At 45.4% G+C, this 21,437-nt stretch overlaps 1 protein-coding gene and 1 long non-coding RNA gene across 12 annotated transcripts in view; one reads left to right on the top strand and one right to left on the bottom strand.

The window, feature by feature from the left end:
- Positions 1–12,974: 12,974 nt before the first annotated feature.
- Positions 12,975–18,106, bottom strand: LOC146187013 (uncharacterized). Of its 11 annotated transcripts, none has more exons than XR_014708197.1 (12): positions 17,971–18,105; positions 17,688–17,751; positions 17,487–17,521; positions 17,286–17,325; positions 15,878–15,906; positions 15,331–15,715; positions 15,140–15,166; positions 14,951–14,978; positions 14,701–14,752; positions 14,460–14,504; positions 14,222–14,265; positions 12,975–13,055 (listed from the first exon to the last, which is right to left on the bottom strand). It is a non-coding gene; the product is annotated as an uncharacterized LOC146187013 (long non-coding RNA). The 11 variants fall into 11 exon arrangements; XR_014708193.1 differs by having other exon boundaries at positions 14,460–14,509; positions 14,703–14,752; XR_014708199.1 differs by having other exon boundaries at positions 15,140–15,161.
- Positions 18,107–18,473: 367 nt separating this feature from the next.
- LOC146187012 (uncharacterized) overlaps positions 18,474–21,437 on the top strand; it is a 59,637-nt gene continuing 56,673 nt past the window's right edge. Inside the window, exon 1 of the mRNA XM_084607548.1 lies at positions 18,474–18,670. Coding sequence (XP_084463674.1) covers positions 18,647–18,670 — 24 coding nt within the window. The 5' untranslated portion in view covers positions 18,474–18,646. The remainder of the gene's footprint in view (positions 18,671–21,437) is intronic.

Genomic DNA, 21,437 nt, shown 5'->3' with positions numbered 1-21,437 from the left:
TCGACAGAGCTGGCACAACATATGTGACCAGATGAACAAGACTCCAAATGCTCGTAAGACGTGGAACCTCCTTCGACATTTACTCGACCCAGCAGGAGGCAAGCTCCAGACACGCCAACAGCTCGAGCGAATCTTCCACCAGTATCCTGGCACGTCTGACGAGCTCAAACAAGAGCTTATAAATACTTACATCCGCCCTGAACCAACAACCAACCTCCCCTTCTATCAGGGCGCGGACAATCTCTGTCTAGACGCTCCAATAACTTTTGCGGAGGTCCGAGCAGAACTCAATCGCCTCAAAACGACTTCGGCGGCCGGCCCTGACCGCATTTCAAATAAAATGCTTAGGAATCTAGACGACGCATCTATTCATGCTCTTACCGACTATTTTCAAGAAGGTTGGCCTGCGGTACCATCCCTCAAGAGTGGAAATGCGCCAATCTAGTCCTCATCCCCAAGCCGGGCAAACCACCAACCTTGGCCAACCTCCGTCCCATCTCTCTCACGTCCTGCGTTGGGAAGCTGATGGAACACGTTATCCAGACCAGACTCTCACGATATCTTGAAGACAACCATCTTCTACCAGACACAATGTTCGGCTTCCGCTCTCATTTAGCGGCCCCGGACATTATGCTTCTTCTCCATCATGAGGTAGTCATGAGACGTACACTAGACACGAAAGTCATCGTCGGCCTCGATGTTGCCAAGGCATTCGACAACGTCCTCCATGAAGCGATTCTTCAACAACTTCAAGCTCTCGGTGTTGGACATCGCATGTATGCGTACATCCGAAACTTTCTCACCGACCGCACAGTGCAACTTAAAGCCGGCACTAGAGATCCTTCCATCATCTCTCCGGGAAACCATGGCACGCCGCAAGGCGCCCTACTTTCGCCGATGCTTTTTAACGTCACTCTGATAGGCCTGCCGAAGCTACTGGCTGACACCCCCCACCTGCATCACAGCATTTATGCTAACGACCTCACACTTTGGATCACGCGCGGCAGTGACGGCCAGACTGAAGAGACTTTACAGACCGCGATCGAACGGATTGGAGATTATCTAAGTACAATTGGCCTCACTTGCTCGGCGACAAAGTCCGAGTATATCATCATCCCTTCCCCGGGACGACGCCCTTCAAAAATACTTCCTGACATCAACCTCCAGGTGCAAGGAAACCCGATTCCTCGAACGGACAACATCAGGATCTCGGGCTTGCATCTACAGGCCAACGGCAGCAACAACATCACGATCCAACGCATCGACCAGTCGGTTGTACAGATCGGACGCCTCCTTAAGCGAATTTCCAACAAGCATCATGACATGCGAGAGTCCAACCTCCTGCGCCTCTTTCAAGCTTTCATCTGCTCCCGCATCACCTACTCTGGACCCTACTTACGTCTCACTCGTGCCGAAAGCGAACGGCTAGAGGCGTCACTTCGCAAAGCATACAAGACGGCCCTAGGTCTTCCCATGTCCACAGCTACCCATAAGCTCATGGCTCTCGGAATCTCCAATACCGTGAGCGAACTGATTGAGGCAACCCTCACCGCCCAGTATGAACGGCTCTCACTCACACACGCTGGCCGAGCGGTACTGCAACAAGTTGGGATCTCCCCGCCGAGATCGGCCCCAAGTTACGCTGAACTTACACTGGAATATCGCCTAAATTTCCGCATTCCTCCCATTCCCAAACGGATGCACCCGGAACACCACGCCGAGAGACGGGCCGACCGGGCTCGTCAATTCGAGAAACACTTCTGCGGACGTCCTGACGTCACGTATACGGATGCCTCTTACCATCCATCGAGGCCAGCGATGGTGGCGGTAGCTCTCGCCCCTCATCGCAGCTGGTACACAGCCTGCAGCATTCGCAATGCAGAAACAGTTACCGCAGCTGAGGAGGTTGCCATTGCGCTAGCGCCGACCCTAATACCAAAGTCGTCATCAGTGACTCTCAACAGTCTATTCGCAATTACGATGCTGGCCGTATCTCTTGCCAGGCGTTACACATTCTACGTTCTACAGCACCCTCTTCCACATCTCGCTTACTTCTTTGGGCTCCAGCCCACGAGTCGCTCAGCGGAAACGCCCAGGCACACACTCTCGCTCGAGATCTCAGCTGCCGAGCCGAGAGTATGATCAGCCACCCTGCTTCCGCTGACACTAATATCTCGCGCGCTTCTCTACTCACCACTTACACGGACATACTCCAGCACTACCGACTCCAAAGGTGAACATATCCTCCCGCACACCGCGATCTAAGACGCGAGGCCGTCCAATGGCAGCTGGCAAACTGGCAGCTTCCCACACCCACTCTTATACAGCAGGATCTTTCCGGATCAGATAGCCCCCATGTGTAAACACTGCTCAACTCCGGCCACACTCATACACATGGTGTGGACTTGTACACATTACAACACAGACAACAGAAACACTCCATAGACGTGGGAGTCTCTCCTGCGTGCTTCCGAGCCAGCAGACCAACGCTGGCTTATCCAGCGCGCGGTGGAGGCCGCGGCATACCAAAGGATCCCCGCCGACCTCCTCTAAGTCAGCGCAACCGGTCCTTTGACTGGTCCCCTGTTTTTGGGCGCAATAAAAGAGTTCACCACCACCACCTCATTTCCCGGATTCCCTGCATGAGCTGGAGTCCATATTAATTCGATCTCTCTCAAGAGAAAAGGCTGAGCAAAAAGTGAAGGGGGTGGGGGGCGTAAAAAACACGGTAAAAAAGCAGAAAAATATAAAAATACAAAAAACATTTGTGGCGAGCACCCCTCCACCCAAGTGTGGCACAGCTTCACAAAGGCCAGCCTAGAAGGCCCCAGGCTGGGGTGGCTGAGAAAAAAAAAACGAGGGAATTGAGAGGCCGAGAAGTCGAAGACCCCCCCCCCCCCCCAAAAAAAAAAAAAAAAAAAGCTATAAGCCTGGAAACCCGAGAACGCGATTACCAGGGCTTGAAAATGCCGCAGGCACTTATATTAAGCAGACGGCTTTTAAAGAGCTTTAGCTGTTTTCTGGTGAGGCAGTTGCTACTTTTCTTGATGATAAAGGAAAGGATGGCAGATGGCACGCGGTCGCTGATACAGCGACACAGCTATGAGAATGGAAACTCCCTTAGCACAACAAGCGATCTACAGTTTCTAATACACATGCATGTCTTCCTTTCTGTCACTTGTCAGAATTGTAGCGTCTAATTTTCTCTTTCGTTGAAAGAACGTCCTGCCTCAAATCCCGACTTGAATGCTAGTTTTCTTTCGTTTTTTTTTAAACGATCCTTATTGCCTCTTTAATGGTACTTTCAAGCCCTCTGCCACAAAATTAAGTTTTGACAGTGGAGGGTAACAGGTGGCAGCCAGCCGCTCCACCACTTGTTTGGAGCAGGATGGCGTGTAATGAAGGCAAGATCTGTTCAGTGTCCACAAATAAGTAAAAAAAAAGCTTTTTTTTTTCTTTATTTTTCACTATAGTCTCGATTGAGCAGTACGACATGATAAATAGCTTATCATTCGAGGTTAAACAGCTCAGTAGGCATTGAAATGTTATTAACACAACTAAATGAATAAAGCGTATGGAATGGCAGACAGGGGCTTTATGAATCGCATCTACAGAGGAGGGCGAAGCGGACAGTTGCTACTTTGACGTCAGATAGGGAATTTTTTTTTAGATATTTTCGTTTGGTTTACATTACATTCCAGGAGGACAAGGCGCTCATCTGCGTAGCTGAAAGTTTTAGCGAATACTTGGGGAAATAATTAAACCGGGTCGGACATCGGCCAACCGTCCGGTGTAGGTTGTCAAGGCTTTCGGCAGCTTCCCGTGTTCCCTATGCTGCGTAAAATGTCTTCATGAATTTAAGTTTCATTTCAGCTTATTTTAACTTTTTTCCCTAACAGTTCGTTATTCTCACATTCTTTCTCCGCCCTTTCGTCAGGCTGGGGGACGGACGAAGGAAACCTCCCTAGAGGAGAAGGAAAGGAAAAGGTGTGGAAGGAAAAATGTGGTTTGTGGGGTTTAACGTCCCAAAGCAACTCAGGCTATGAGAGACGCTGTGGAAGTAAAAAGAAGAACGAGCTGAGAGGGAAGAAATAAAATAATGAAAGCAAGCAAGGAAAAAGAAGTTGAGAAACCAAATTCGCGAAACTAAGCACAAGACATAGAAGTGCGCAATTAAAACGATCCATTCCCGCTGATTATTACTCTCTGCATTGTACTGGTGCTTATGCAAGCTATCGTAGACAGGGAAATATAGACCAAAGGATAGCTTAAATAAAAATTATGCAAACTGCATCCACAAGCGCACGGCGGTACCAGTAGAAGTGCATTCCATTTATCGGGCATGCTAAATGGCGCCATACAGATAGGCGCTGATGCCTATGAGTTGCCGAATTTCTCTAAACTTTTTTTTTGCGGGTTGGGAAAGGATGCTAATGCAGGCGCAGGTAGTGTCCTCCTTCGGGAAAAATGATTCGCGGAAAATCTAGACACGGCAAACTCGGGCATCATTGCTAGCTCACTGCTCGTTGGACGGCAGTGATCCAAATTTTGCGTCGCTTCGCTTGGTAAAACTTATACCCTGGTCAGACGAGCAAGTTTAGTGTCACTTTCAACGAGTGCGCTCGTCTTTAGTGTCATTCGCATCGTGTCACACGACGAACTTTAATGACACTCGCTGCCGAACACACTCGGCGGAAAGTGAGTTTGGCGAACTCACTACACTTTGTCCGGCAGGCGAGTGTGTAGTCTCGACAACGGGGCACTTCATATTACTCATACATTTTTTGAGAATTACAATGTTTTGAAATGTTAATCGTAATTTTATGAACGTTTCTATTAATAGGCAAGATATTTAAGCTGTCACCAACTAAAAACAATGCATACGCTTGAATAGCTACCCTCGCTCTCAGTGCTTGCGCTAAGGCGATAGCGAAGGTGTTCGTCTGCTGCTGCACCTCGACGGTATGCGGTATCTCAAGCTGCATCAACGAAGTTGGAGTTATTTGTAACCCAATCTCTAGAAAGCCGTCACTTGACACGGCAGCATTTCGCTCAAGCGCCGGCCGAAGACAGCGCTTTTGCTCCCGCAAGCCGCCAGCTCGAAGCCAGCACCTTTACGGCGCATCCGGCCCCGCTGTCCCCGGAGTCAGAAAAGTGTGCGAGAATTCGTTTTTGCCGTAAATAATAATCCCTGGAGTAAAGCAATGTCAGAAATTAATCCTTTGGGGATCGTTGGCCAGTTCCGAGTCGCTAGCAGGAGTAATTGCTGCGATACAAGCAAATTTCTGCTCACTACTTCATAGCCATCATCGCCGGCGGCGCGGCGCATGCTCACCCTTGTAGTACACGTATGCGCTAGCTACGCTCCTAAGGAGTCGTCGATTTGAATTGCACATTTCTCTCATTATTCTCATTTCTCTCAAGGCAGTGCCACAAGTGAGTCATATATCCTATTAAGCTGGCCATACGAAAGCGCCGCCCACTAATACTTCGATGCGAAACAAACTATAGGCCTAGCGACTACCACGGAGGAGCGAACGGCCAAGCGTATACTTGCCCCGCGCACTTTGCCGTTCACGGGCGGCATACAGCGGAAAGCTAGTAGCATCCGGTGGTGTGAACGCTGCGAACTTCTCGCCTACTTTCGTGATGCTGCGGAAACTGGACATTTTTCGACGCTGTGTTACAACTACACGCCAAGCAAACGCTGTGAAGACGTGATGATATGCTGCCGTGCGTGGGTGCTGCGCAGCTGGACATTTTAGGCTGCATAGAAGCGCCGTCGGACAGGATTTCGTGTGAAAATTGCACGCTGCTCGGAATCATACAACTCGTGCACTTTTCGCGCTCAAACACCGGTGACTCCGTTCCATACGTAGGCGCTACCGGCATTTTCTCGGTTAACGATGCAAATCAAAGTCGCAAAGCTACGTTCACGATATACGCAGTTAGTAGCGCAACTATAGGTTCCTTTCACATGACGTCACGCACTAGCGCCGTCCGCCATTTTTTTGGTCAAGTGCGTGACGCTGCCCGGTCGTCGCATACCAAAATTGACGTGTGGTGGAGTCACACGACGGACAAAATCGTGAAGCACTATCGCGATCTGGCATTGCGTGACTATAGTGAGCTAGAATATTCTATCATACTGTAGACGTGACTCTCAAGTCAGCGATTTCCACCGCTTTGCTTCCGTCCGCGAACAGCGTTTTCGCAGTTCGGATTCATGCACGAACGACACTTTTCTTTTGCTTTTATTTTTTGTAGCGGAAAACATTCCAGCCACATCCAGCGTAACATGTATTCTACTAAAACGCCTGAGGGAAAGTGAGGGGCTGCACTACTACGGCCGTAAAGCAGGCACGAGCGGGCGTCGCACTGTTCTATCCCGATCATCTTAGCCCGACGCTTGTAGTGCGCGCAGCGGTATCTCTGGTCAGCGCCTGGTCTGGTACTCACAGTCACATGAAAAAGCTAGCAAGAGCTAATTAGTAATGTGTAACGGCTTGAAAGCATTTCTTGCTTCCTCTAGCGCTTTAGCGCGCTTGCAGTTACGCTGCATACACGTCGTACCGGGAGCACAAGGGCAGCAGTCGGAAAGGTTCTCCTTCAAGGGTTGAAAGTAGCATGCTTATGAAGTTGTCATTGGGTCAGTGCGATCACTTGCACATACACAACCGCGTTTATATCACATCGAGCGGAACAGTCAGCACGGCAATGCTTTAGCAAAACGACGCAGCAGAAGCAACATTGCAAAGCCCGCCACAGCAGGTGTCTACCCCCAAAAGTTGACAGCTGTGCTGTTCTCGGAGTTTTTACACCTGCAGGACCTATTGCCGCATCCGTAGACAGCGCAAGTAACCATTATTGTAGCAAATTACAGAGTTCATGGCACCTTGGTTCTTCCGAACTACCCAAACGAAACCTCAGCAGACGACGACGATGACCATGGAGGAAGGAAACAAGTTCTTTCCTTCCTCCATGACGATGACCAAGGCTACCAAGGCTATGACGGACCGGAAGCGGAAATGCTTCATTTTTCCCGTCGTCCCCTGCGCGGAAGCCGACGGTGAGTAAACGAGGTCGGTTTTGCTTGTAAACAGCAGTAACAATGCAGGTTAGCGAAAAGCGCGTGCGACATCGTGATGCTTTTTTTTGTGTGAAACCCATGCACCGAAATGCACAAATAAACTGAATATTAGCTCAAGGTAATTGTGCTTGCAATAAAATTGAATTTTAAGGTATTTTTGTGAAAACTAATTAATTTCCACATAGGGCTGCAGCATTCGCATCGGCACTGCCGTCATTTAAAAATGACACTTAATTTTGCCGTGTGACAGCGAGCACCGAGTTATAGTGAACTAGAATACTTTATAGTGGCGCGAACGACGACGCTCGGGCACGCCAATTTTCATTGACGCCGCCAGATGGCGCCACTGCAACATCTACCGACTTTTCAATGCTTTCTTACAATAGTGCGACATAGTACCGATGCTTTCGTGCGCCTATTTAGTAAAAGTAGTGATTTTTTCCCTATTCCGACGTATGTGGACCTCCACCCATGATAGAAGGCGTTTCATTCGACATTATTCGGGTTTTCGCCGTTACACTAGGGTGAAAGCGCTCTTATTTCGCTGGCGTCTGCTACAGCTCATGCGGGACGAGTTATCGCGCACTGTAAATCGTTACGGCACATTTATTTGTACGGGACGGGTATTTTTCTGAGCCCTGCAGAGCCCGCTTTATTACAGAGCCAACTCAACTGTCAGCAGCAGACTGGTAGCAGGGTGGCCAGGCATCGTGCGCACGTACGGGTTCTCGCATCTCTCCAACCACGCCGCAGTAACTCTCCTTTAGCCAATAATAATTATTATACTATTACGCTGCGCTATTCGGTATCCACTGGTAACCAGGAATGCTCATTTAGCTTGATATCTGCTTAGCGTTAGGAAATTTGCCAACTGTTAAAGTGAGGAGCAGTTTCAAGCTGTTACATTTTTTTTTTTTTTGACGAAGTGGTCATGAAAAAAAAAAAAGGAAATCCTACGCTTTGAAACGAATCATCCAGCGATTTCTGTGGCGTCACCATTATTCTCTGTTCACAGCAACAATATCTGTTATAAATTATCGCTGTAAGCCTGGTGCTAATTAAAATCCTTTCATCATCTCATATGCATAACATATATGCCAAAAATACATACATGAGGAGGGCAGAGCAGTTTTGTTTAGGTACTTCACAAGGCTTCTCCACTGCTGTTTTATTTTATTTGAGTGCATAGGACAAAAGCCATCAACAATGAGTTGTTTTGTGAAATTATTGACTACACAAACAGTCAGTCCTAAGAGCATCCATCTGCTCATCTTCAGGTGCTTTGAAGCTTTACATTGTGCTGGTTAATGCATTTTGTGAAAAAGAGCATGCGGGTACTTAAGCAGTGATTTCAGCTGCACCAATTTGGCAGTGGTCAGAGCACCCAAGTTATCAGGTTTGCTTGGCCAGTAGCATATACTGAGTACAAGCTGTCTGCTTGAATTTAGACTGAAGCAGGTAGTAAACACATTCTCAAGGTCAGCCACAAACTGGTATCACTTGAAGGGTACAAAAGGCCTCTGTTGTCCTTAAAATTAGTAAAATTAGCCAAGTTTAATACATGTGACATCTTTTTCTTTTCAGAAAAAGATTAAAGCCTTTCTCACAGTTAGTTTGAGGTAGGATAGAGACCACAATTGTATACAGCTGCCAGCAAACTGGCTCACCCCAGGCAATGTTTTATTTTGAAGTTAAGTAATTAGCAATTGTCTTTTTAATTGACTAACTATTGCCTTTAGACAATAACTGGGTTTGCAGAATTTGAGAGCGCCTTCTAAAACCTCCATTCCATTTATTTCCGATAAAGAAAGCCTCATCGTTTTTCTAAGCTCTAAAGAAAGCCCGCGAAATACAAAAATTATCAGCCTATATAGCGCTGAGACTGGGCTGTTGAGTCACGGCCGCAGCTAATTTCTGTCACTCAAACCATGCACGGTTGGGAGCACAACATTATCGTAGCGCATGAATGCGTCAGTCACGTGATTTTGTTTTTATTTCGCGGGCTTTCTATAGAGGTGGGAAAAACTATGCACGTGATGTTTTCTTTATCGGGAATAAATGAAATGGGGGTTTCAGAAGGTCCTCCCAGTGATGTTTAGCTGTCTTCGGCAGGTAGAGGAGAACTCGACAGGTTGCGCAAGTTGAGAAAGTAGGAGACGATGATCTGATGATGGTCAGGAGGAGATATATATTTACAGAAGCAAAATAGTATACATAGACAAAGTTACAGCACCAAGTCACACAGACAATTGTAACTTAAAAGAAAATGAAGACCCTCACACAGAGAAGTCACTTTACAGGCCCTTACTTTCCTACCGAGCGTTTCGGTTAAAGCCTAGGGGGTGTAAATACGTGCTAAGCACGGAGTCTCAATCTTGACTGTCGAACATGGTCCGAGGACCGCCTTTTGATACCAGACATCAACAAAGACCCAAGGGCGGTCGCCTTAGGTGATCCGCCCCGAAAATGAAGCAGCCAATCAAATTATTTAAAAACATGGCACAACCCCAGTGGGTTGGGAATAATCTCGGACCCAGGTCCTTAATTACGTCAAATAAAAATACAACATTCAAAACACACACTCTTTCCACTCGCTGGTCCCCAAACCCTCTCACAGGGCGCCTGCCTTTGCCTCCCCTCCTCGGCTGTTTGCGACGCGACCTTGCAGCTGGCGCCTTTGTGAAAGAAACGCCGCGGGGGACCTGGAGACTAGGCCACCCCGCCGTCCCGTTCGAGGAAAAGGGGGGGGGGGGGGGGGGGGGGGGCACTGTCCCAGAGCAGTGTACAGTCGCCGTTGCTCGCACCCATGAGCCGCTGCGTGGGGGCTAAGTGCCGCGCCTATTGTCGCCTTCTACAGGGCGTTTAGTGAGCGCTTGGGGCAGGGCAAAACGGCTTCATTATCGGGGTCTCTCTGCCCGGATGTTTCGCGGCACAGCGGGAGATCGCTGGGCTGATTGCCTACTTGGGAGGGCCGAGGGTCGCGCCTATTGTCGCCTTCTGCAGGACATTTAGTGAGCGCTTGTGGCAGTGCAAAAAGCTTCATTAACGGCGTCTCCCTGCACCCATGCTTGGCGCCACGGCGGGACATCGCTGGACAAGCTGGCCGTAAAGTGGTTCGCAGAAGCGTGCTGCTGTTGTTCCCGGCCGATAAGGATACGTCTGCCGTTCGCTTCTTGGCGACGCCTCGGGGCAAAACAAACCAAGCCTCCCGCGCGCCCGCGCCCAAGAAAAGGGGAGAAAAAAAAAAAAAAAAAAACAGCGCTCGCTCCTTGGCCTGGGCGCGTGGGGGGTTCGACCGCCAGCTCGACTCCACGTGCGAGTCGCTTTTCACTGCGGCCTTACACTCCCCAACTTTGCAAATCACATTTATTTGAACGCAATACTTAATAAAATAGAAATGCAAAATGAAAAACTGCCTGCACCGCTTTTTTTTTAAATCGATATTTATTGTCTTAGAGCATCAGTAGGGTATGATATGAAGGATGAATAAATGATTAAATAAATGTGCCAGCTAGAGATCCAAGGATATACCATGACTACGCGGAATTGAATTTAATTTAATCTGAGCTGTCTGCTTTATTAGTATTCGAGATCACGCAAACAGTCGAAGCTTTCTTCCCCCGAAGTCTTCCTTTTGTTCAGACCTGGTGCGCCAGGTGGCTGTCAGCAAGTGGTTTCTCTGGCCTATCTTAAATGGTTTATTTTTAACCCTTGGCTGAAGTTAGCTTGGACACGCGGTACAAAATATGTCGGCTATCGTTTGGTGCCACAGTCTTAATAGCAAGAATCTGCACTGAGCACAACTCTCTGCAACATCAATATTGCCCACATCCAGCCTTGGCTTCACGGGTTTGACGGTAATATATGCCGAACCACCCGGCAAGAGTGTATAGGCACCGCATCAGGTGCCAGTGATTGATTTCACGCGGTATATCCTCACTTCTGCCGTTGATCATATATATGCGTAGTCACGCAGCAGGATGAGATGCGGCTTGAAATGATGCTCACACACTGCCAATGTTTCTGTGAGAGGCTTTTCCTGCCTTCACAAGCTTCGTTTCCACTTTCTGCGATGTTTGTTGCCCCTCAGAGCAGTAAACAAAGGTGACTGGAGCATCCGGATAGCCGCGCTTCGGCATCTCGGAGCAAAACAGTGCGAGTTGGTCTTTTTCCTGGCCATTTCGAACATCGCGTGGTGCTTTTGAAGAGCTGAGATGTCTTAGTTGCTGTGATGGAAGGCTAACTGAAAGTTCGAGGGCAAAATCGCAAGAATGTGCAGACTGCACGGCGCGCCAAGCCTTGACTTCCCTTCGCGGACGCACACGCGGTCCTAGTAAACGTAACTGCAGAGCCACCAGCGGCGGTCAGTGGCGTCCGGCGTGCAAGAGGCGCCCATTTTCCTTACGTTCGCGCCACTAGAAAGTATTCTAGTCCACTATAACCGAGTGTCACTGTTCCTATGTAAGTGCACTGCGTGAAAGTGTCACTAAATTTGCCCGTGTGACTGGGTTATTATTCGGGGAAGTGAAAAATATTTCATCAGGCCAGTGAAAATGTGTACAGCAACCCAGGGCCTGCAACCTAGCAATTTGTGACCATAGAATGCCGCGAATCGAAAGAACGAACGGCGAATGCGCCACAAGCACATATGATCCGCCGCCTCTCCGCTGCAAGCCCGGGCCACTACAAAACTGTTCTTCCCGCCGCGAGTTACTGTAGTTCGATCCATCTTGTTGGCAACCCGATAGTAGCTATTCGATGGAGTAGAAGGTCGTGGAGAACACTATAATACGCCTTACTTATGTCCATAAGCCCTCGATTTTCTTTGCGCGCTAACGCAATGCATTGGGTCAGCACAAAGATGTCTTCGAGGCGACGACCCTGTCAGAATCCATTTCGCAGCTCCGAAAGCAGGCCCTTCACTTCGGCTTATGATACTATCCATGTCTTCAGTACCTGGGCGAACACCCTGTAGAGTACGCTAGAGATAGTGTGCGCGATATGTGTCACTGCCTCCTGGAGAACACCTTCTCTAGCAAGGAACGCCACGAAACCGGGCCCTGTTTCGTGGCGGTACACCATCCAAATTCGCACTTGCCGGAGAAAGATACTGCGCCTTTCCTGTGAACCAATTTTACGCAGCATTGCGACGAACGCAGGTAAGAGGCAAACTATGAGAAGCATGATAGGAGAGGAGGGGCAGGCTTTCGCCTTTATCTTGTTTTTTTTTTGCAACATCTCAGAGGCATAAGTGGGGAGCAGGTTCATCATGCGAGTGGGTCCATTACGCAAGTAAATACGGTAGTTACAAACTTTCAGACTGGTCCTTTAAAGTTAAAATACACTTCGAGAGCCTCTTAATTAGTTGTTCTGGAAATAATTCAAACCGCTGGCGCGCGGTTCAAATCAACACAGGTCAAACACTGACCGGCTTGGCAAGCAGTAGGCAAAAATAGGCCCACTCAGATCTGAATTTAGTGTTTTACAGTTGTCAAGTGTGCATAACAGAGTATGATAAAAAAAAGTTAGCAGTGATTAAAGTTTGAAGAGCAGCAGCTCTGTTTTGGTCCAAGACTGCCAGGCAGTCCTGACCTTCCCTCAGCTTAAAGGTCACCCGAGGACTGCCTGGCTTTCTCGCAGCAGCCAAGAACAGTCATGCCCCCCTCCCACCTACGAGTAAAACGGTGCAGCGCATGACTGGAATGAGAGCGGTCTCATCTGGTCCTATGCGCTGCACCGACAAGCCCAAGTGTCTACTTTTGTTTTTCACTGTTCCTTGAAATTCAAATTATACCTTTCACTTACGAAGAGCACTCGCGAGTCATGCTAGACACACAGTGCTGCTACAGCACTGACTTTTTGGACAGAATACAAACTCTGAAAATGTTTTTTGGAAAACTTTATTTTAGAGAAATCTTGCGGCGAAGTTCTGGAGTGCAGGCAAACACTAGCTGAATCCAAATACCTGCGAAACAGTGGATAAGAAATTTAGTACTGAAATTTCTAGGAGGCTTGCCATTAGATGCTATGTGTACTGAACAGCAGCACTAAGCACTATGCTGCATGAGCAATAGCACAAGTACAGTGCTATTGCTATGCTCTACAAAAAAACAAACAAAAGAATTGGATGTCCCGCATCACCATGCAATCCAAGTGACTAGAATTGGCTGCTAGACAGCTGGTACAATAAACAAATGGAACAATGGTAACCAGCCCAGTGCAGCCTATAATAGCATTGGCAAAGCTCATTATTGATCTATAAAAGTGGCTACAACACAAAAGCCTCATGAGGCAACACTGCGAAAAGGGGTAGGCACAATAGTCAAGAAATTGGTTTCAGCCAGTCCATAACAAACTAACACTACTACCGCTGTCACACGGGCATTTCGAAGGCCCTCGAAAGCTGCCACACGGGCGTTTTCAATGGCCATTGAGTCGATCTCAGAACTCTATCGAGATCTCGGCCTTCGAACGTCACGCAAGGTTGCTAGCGTTGACCAGGAGTGTCACGCACACATCACGTTTACGATACAAAAATGTGAACAAGCGTTCTTTTATCTTTAATTTACACGTTAAAACATTAAAACCAGTAATAATTTGAAAACAGTATCGCTCTTTTTTTTTAGGCGTATTATTCATGTACTCTTCTCTACTACTGTAGCATGCGCCGCCGAGAAAAACAAACAATGAAAGCACAGTCGGATGAACGCCAAAGCGTTAAAAAAAAAAAGGTTGTCCTTGAATAACAAACCACCTGCAGTTACTAAAAAAAAAAAAAGGTAGCAGTCAATATTTTATTTTGCATTTAGCAGTTACTAAAAAAAGGTAACAGTCAATATTTTATTTTGCATTTAGCAGTTACTAAAAAAAGGTAACAGTCAATATTTTATTTTGCATTTATAGAGAGATTTTAGTTCTTTAAGCAAAACTGACGGCAACGATAGTGGCGCCATAAAAGTTTGGCACCAAACACCAGAACTATTTCAATAGCCTTAGAGTTTTTCCGTGTAGCAGCGGCACAACTTCGATCGCGATTGAAAATCTTGAAGGCTATCAACTAAATTGCCTTTGAAAATGACCGTGTGATGGGGTATAAGTCACCTCATAGAACAAGAACAAAGCGGCACTGACCGTGCACTGCTGATGGCAAGAGCATGTGAACAAACTTGAGGAACCTAGAAGAGCAATAGCACTACTTATTACACAGTTCACTGTAAAAAATTAAATAAAAAATAATAATCTAAAATCAGAATAACCAATCCGCACAACAAATAGGTCTGGGGCGGTATGTGATCATCACCAAAAATATACTGCACAATGAGGTAAGTACACATCCAAAAGCTTAAGGAAGGGCAGAAAATTGAAATACCAATCATGGGCACTGCTGATGGCAAGAGCACGTGGACCAACTTGAGGAACCTAGAAGAGCAATAGCACTACTTATTAGACAGTTCACTGTAAAAAATTAAATAAAAATAATAATCTAAAATCAGAATAACCAATCCGCACAACAAATAGGTCTGGGGCGGTATGTGATCATCACCAAAACTATACTGCACAATGAGGTAAGTACACATCCAAAAGCTTAAGGAAGGGCAGAAAATTGAAATACCAATCATGGGCACTGCTGATGGCAAGAGCACGTGGACAAACTTGAGGAACCTAGAAGAGCAATAGCACTACTTATTAGACAGTGCACTGTAAAAAATTAAATAAAAAATAATAATCTAAAATCAGAATAACCAATCCGCACAACAAATAGGTCTGGGGCGGTATGTGATCATCACCAAAAATATACTGCACAATGAGGTAAGTACACATCCAAAAGCTTAAGGAAGGGCAGAAAATTGAAATACCAACCATGGACAACAGGTCCATCATGTGAAATCTGAAACAGCAAAAATACTGCATTACAGTGTACTAAAAATTCACGAAAGCCAAAACAACTACTGAGTTCAGAACAACCAATCCGCATAACAAGTAGGACTGGGGCGGTAAATGATCATCATAATTAAAAAAAAAAAAAAAGCACTGAAAAAACACACAAACCATTGCTTCAATCAGAGATGAGCTGCACTGCAAAGAAAAAGAAATAAAAATTAACAGCAGTTCTGTGCAGCAGGTCTCCCCTATCTGAAATCATTTATCAGAGAGGGCAAGTTAAACTATCACCATGGAATAGGTATGTGATACTAATCATCATTCACTACAAAGAATTCAAGAAAAGTAAAAGGACAAACCTGAAACATGGAAGGTGCACGACACAGCCGACTCAGTCCAAGGTGCCTACCAAGTGGATTTTTTCAAATTCAACTTTTCCCTCTACAGACTTGTAAATTACAAATGTCTAGATAACTGTCGATATGAAAAATTAGCTTTCTAGAGGAAGTCAAAACGTGAAAAATACAGAAGTGCACATTCTTCTTTAGGAGAACATGCACTTCAACTGCTTGCTCCTCTCGCTAGGCTATGTGTTATGGCACGGCAAACTTCAGCGCAGGTTTCCTGTATGGGCTACGGCAAAGCACACCCTCACATTCTAGTGAGTGGGAGTGTCACTGTCATTTCCTTTGACTAATGTGAAATTCCCTTATTCCAGGTTGGTAGACACCCAGATCACCACACCTGAAATAAAAGACACATGGTAAAAGGAGTCCCAAAATTTACAATGTTACAGATTAAACTCAAATCAGCAAACTCCGATTAAGACTGAATCATCTTTCTCATACGAACGAGACAAAAAATCATCATGTAAAAATAGAAATGTGAATATGCAACATGACATACCCATGGAGAAACAAGATGAACTTTGTAACCTGCAAAAAAAAAAAAAAAAAAAAAAAAAAAAGCGAAAAATTAGTGAAAGTAGAAAAAGAAAGCATGGCTAAAATGTTCAGAACATTCAGTACATTCGAGTGTCCTCAAAAATGTTCAGACATATGCTTGTCATTGTATCATCACAAGTCAATATATACTGTCAACCACAATAGCCTCATTCTTGAAGCTACCAGCATAGAAAGCAACATGCAACTAATATCATTAATTTGTTTGCAGCTAGTTGGAACGATGAAGTGTGATATGAATGCATTCAGGCACAACACCTCTCACTTGGTTACCAGACAGTGCCAATTTAAATGAACTGCATTGAGCAGCAGCCTTCCAATCAGCAGAACTGAACAAAAAAGAAGTGCTATAGCATCAGTACTGAGCACAAAACACTTCAGAATAACTACAATGCCCCAAGACCGTCAAATTTCCTAACCACTATGGTGCTACAATAGAAACGATAAAAGAAAATCATTTCGAAGTTACACGCATGAGTCTCAAGAGTGACTGTTCGTTGAGAAGCAACACTAACAAGTACACTTATCCCCCAAATGGACTATACCTTGCATGCAAGGGCGCTACATATGTTGAGCAAAAGTTGCACCCAAACATGAAAAGTAACCGGGAAGCCAGGGGCACAAGTCTGCAGTAATGTAGAACAATAAACAGCATAGTCGCATGATTAAAGGTATTCGTTGCTCCACTAGCTCAGATCTGAGCAGATTGTAAAGTATCACCGAGTCGCCAGCTAAGCAGTTACCTATAGCCAACGTCAATTCCGCTGCTGCTTCAAATAGCACGTCTGACTCTTGCCACAGAATTTCGTTCAATACGAACTTCCCACACAATTCGCTAAGGCCACTTTTCTGACTGCCCATAGAACAAGCACCAACTACCCATCATTGCCAGCACATGACGAAAACAGGCGGGCGCCTCTATGCAAATTCACGCTTGCAATTCGCGAAAGTGGTACAGGGAGGGAGCGTGACGAATGGGCTGAAACCAGTCATGTTCGAGAAGCAAGGTGCTGGACGAATCCCATCCCCTTCCTCCACTTTTTTTCCCTCACATACAAAGGGGTGGCATCGTTGCACACCTCCCTGCGGTATCTCGAATTGACGTGAACTGGAGATATTCCAGAGTTTACAGAAAGAAAAATCTGCCTTTATTCGTTGTTTCAAAAAATGCTAGTGACGTCTGGGAACGAGATCTTTCGGTTGGGACCGACACTCAAGACTCATCTTCGAAGTCGCCACGTGGGCAGAAATGCTTATTTAGACGGAGATCGCGTCCTGGAGACATCCATCCCAATATGAGGCCTACGTTAATAACTCAGTTGACAGTGCCTTAGCTAGAAGCAAACACATACCGTTGCAGAATTCAGCCTACACCAGCATGGTCAGTCCAGCCTGGAACGAATAAAAAAAGCAATTGGTACTGAACTCGGAAGCCTGAAACGCCCCAGTAGGCGTGAGCTCAGAATCGTTCATATCGTCACCTAATTCAGTGTGAGCTAGGATATTTCATCAGAAACAAAGAAAAAGTATGCACGGGAGGAGAGTATACTCACTATACAGTATTCTCGTGAGGAACCGGCACGTGGGTCTGAAGGAAAATAAAAATGGTGAGACATTCCCAAACCGCAAGTATTTTCACTTTCAACACTAGCATCAGTAAATCGTGTTCCTCACGTAGAGTAGGACAGGGATAACAAGCTAGCATCATGTGCACTTTTCATTAGTCGTCTAACGATCTAAGTCGGCATACGTACGCATGTGGTCGCCGGTCTCCGCCATGTCGAGCAGCCAATGCACTGAAAGAAATTTTGAAGACATCTGTAAAACCACATTTCATTAAACAAACGCATTGCTGCTCACGAGAATCAGAGATAACATTCCTTCAAAACAATTAGGAACAGGTCTGTGTTTATCATCACCACGTGTGTGCCTACCGCACAAAATAAAAGAGAATCGAACTAAATCTGCACAAAAAAATAAACAGAATCGAAAGAATAAATTCTTATATGAAAGGCGGGGCAAAAACATTCGTCTTACCACTTCATGATTGCGCCGATGAAGGAGGATTGAACTTATCTACTCGCAGGACCTAGAGAATGAAGCGATCACTGCCAAAGGCTCACAACGGTACAGTACAACCTGCGCCGGCCGGTTTGGTCGGTTTTGTTATTCGACGCTGACACAGAGGGAGCCACAAACAGGAATTGAAAACCGTCGCTTGAAGTGCTGTTTTTGTCGTTTTCGTGCGAAATAAAAATGGCCTCTTTTAAAAAATTTCAGCTGTCCAATTTACATTTACAGACAGTAGTATCGATGGTATCTTCTAGACCACTACAACAAAATCCTATGCCTTTTATTCTAGGCACTATATTTTTACCATGAACCACAACGACCTATTTTATATCATTTGACATCATCTAATTGAATAAAGCAAGCGCATTAAAAAATTGATGCAAAATAATTCTTCTGACAAAATGTCATTTCTTCGCAAAATTTGTTCGGTATGTACTAAACCGCGCCCTGAACCTGCCGGCCGGATTATTGGGCTTGTACGCGGGAATGTTGTACATTGAAGGACTCTGGTTGTACTATAGTTGTACGCGATGAGGGAAGCTCAAAAAAAGTCGCATGTGCAGCAGACGTAATATGTGTATTGCACGCTGGATGTCTGCGTTGTGCAGGTATTTCTGTTGTACATAGGTAGCCCCTGGCCATGGCCACCTCAACGCTGGCTAAGGTACGGCCTTACTTTCTTCCTGTGGGGGTCATGGCTTTCCGACTAGTATTGTTCACATGGCTTTGTCATCATCTGCTTTGGGGCAAAGCCTCCTGCAGTTGGCCTAGGGATGCTTTTTGTATGTAATGGAGTTTATGTCCAGTTAATTTGGGAAGCGAAATTGGAGTCCGAACGTTGGTGGCTTATCCGCACGTTCTGTCCGTGGTAGCTACGCACACGTTGCTTCCCAGTGACTCTGAGCTTTCGACTGCGCTTCATACTGCGGCTGGTTGAAGTCCGGGTGGCAGAGTTCGCTTTGGTTTATGAGAGTTGCACGCTTTCTGAAAGCCCAGTGGATCGCGGGTACTTTCCAGGCGTCTTCTCCGGAGCACCACCCACCAGAAACAATATAGCAGCGGAAAAAAAAGAAAAAGGTGGTGATTTAAGCATGGCTTGAGCCTAGTTATACGAGCGAAAGCTCTGTTAAGCCATGAATTTTTTGGCTTAGCAAAGGTATACGTGGTTCGAATTAGGAGGATGCTCTGTGGCGTTAATAACACTGCCTTTCCATTCCGCGATTTTTATATATTTTTTTATTTATTTATGCATAATCCCACAGCACCGTTAGACATTACAGCAGGGGGGGATATATCCAAGCAAAATAAAATCGTAGATGCAGCAGAGTTCCTCTTAACAACACATGACAATAGTGCACACCTTTCTCCTCAATATCGCGACACACAGGACAGCTAAGCTTTAAGACATTGCTTTAAAATACATAACAAGAAAGGTGACTACAAAGCAAATAAACCCTTAAGCGTTGAGCACTAAAAAGAAATCGTCATTACATAAAACAGAAGCCACGGAAACTGGCAAATTATTCCACTCCTCCACCGTTCTTGGAAAGAAAGAAGGTTTGAAATAATTAGTTTTGCATTGAAATGGTCGGATATTTTTTGGGTGGTCTCTTCTTTGCCATACATAGCTTAGGGGCTGAAGGTAATTTAATTTGCTGATACCAGTACAATCGGGAAATATGTAATAACTTAAGCAGAGGCGTTTTCTCCTTTGACTCAACTCTTGCCATCCCAAGCTTTGCTTAGCACTTGCAATGCTTAGATTCCTACTATAATTACTTAAAACAAAATGGGCAGCTCGGTTCTGGACAAGTTCAAGATTTGTTCTTAATGTTGCGGTGTCAGGATCCCACACCGTGCACGCATACTCTAAAATGGAGCGAACATTCGAGAAATAGTCTTTCTTTCAGAGAACGGGGAACGGTTTTGAAGTTGCGATGCAGAAACTCAAGCATTTTTGCACTTTTCGATACTGTGTAATCAACATGTTTGTTCCAAGATAAATCTGATGTAAGGATTACACCCAGGTATTTAAATTCATAAACTGTTTTCATTAATACACCGTTAATGGAGTAAGAATAGTCAGGCATTTGAACACGTCTTGAAAAAGGCATGTATGCGGTTTTCTTCAAGTTAATGTCCATTTTCCACATCCGGCACCAATCGACAATTGAATCAAAATCTTTTTTTGTAGAATCGTGGAATCACCATTGTTTCGCACTGTTCTATACAAGACAAAATCGTCCGCAAAAAGTTTAAGTTGTTTAATTTTAAGTTTAAGTTTAAGTTGGTTTTTGTGTGAAGTAAGGCGCAGTACCTGTCTTCACTCGAGGTCATTCGGACCCAGTGTAGCGAAATCCCAAGTTTAGCACCGAGTAGTAGAGCTTACTTTTATTCGGTTATTTATTGAGCCTTACAGGCACTAATGGGCTTTGTGTAAGCGGGGTTACAATGAGAAATGAATGTCAGTAATAGACAACAAGCAATGCATGACAAATTATAACACAAATTCAACAAATTTTGGAATATATACATGGTAACATATAGAACAGAATACGTGAAAATACATACAAAATATAAAGAATACAAAAAGAAAGGCTAGGATTGTGCAATAATATGGAAGGATTATCTTAACAGTACAAGCTGAGCACGTGCTTACGGAATGCAGCAAGATCAGTCAATGAAGCAATTGAGTTGGAGAGGTCATTCTAGAGTGATATGGCACGAGGGAGTGCAGATGAATTGAAGGCTTTTCTGCATCCGAGAAACTAACATAATTTTGTAAGCTCCTAGATGTGTATAGTGAAGTGTTAAGTGCCAACGGCAAAGTGAAACTAAGCGCAGACTATCTATGGGCGGGGGAAGATGTTCTTTTTTCATTTCAGATACAATGTATTGGTGACTGTAATTAATTGTTGGAGATAAACCTGGCAGCTCTGTTTTGTATTGATTCTAACTTTCTGTGCAGATTGCAAACTCAAATTCTAGTTGAGGCTGTACATAGCAAGTTTACGGACATGAGCAGGCCCTTTCTTAAGGTTGCGGTGGAGGTGCCCAAGTGAATGGAATGCTTTAGCACAGATGGAAGTAATGTGTTCGGACCAGGAAAGGTTTTATGTTAAATGAGTACCTAGGTATTCGTGGGGCGAAGTTTGAGGTGCACATACAATATTTATCAGGTAGGAGAACTTGGAGTTGGTTTGCATATGGCTGAGCGTCATTGTTTTACGTTTGGTGGGATCAAGCATCTTGGGCCAGTTTTCACAACACTCATAAATAAAACTGAGGTCCTGCTGAAGAGCAAGGTGATCATTGGTAGATTTTATTTTTTCATAAATGACACATTCATCAGCAAGCAAATGCACACAAGAAGTATTAGTTGGTAGATTATTAATATAAATTAATATAGCACCCTAAAGTGACTGCATATT

Source organism: Amblyomma maculatum, chromosome 6, assembly GCF_055883805.1.
Source record: "Amblyomma maculatum isolate TAMU_Amacu chromosome 6, ASM5588380v1, whole genome shotgun sequence".
Classification (NCBI taxonomy): Eukaryota; Metazoa; Arthropoda; class Arachnida; order Ixodida; family Ixodidae; genus Amblyomma; species Amblyomma maculatum.
The sequence above is the reverse complement of the archived record's forward strand: the minus strand, read 5'-3'. Positions and strand labels throughout refer to the sequence as shown.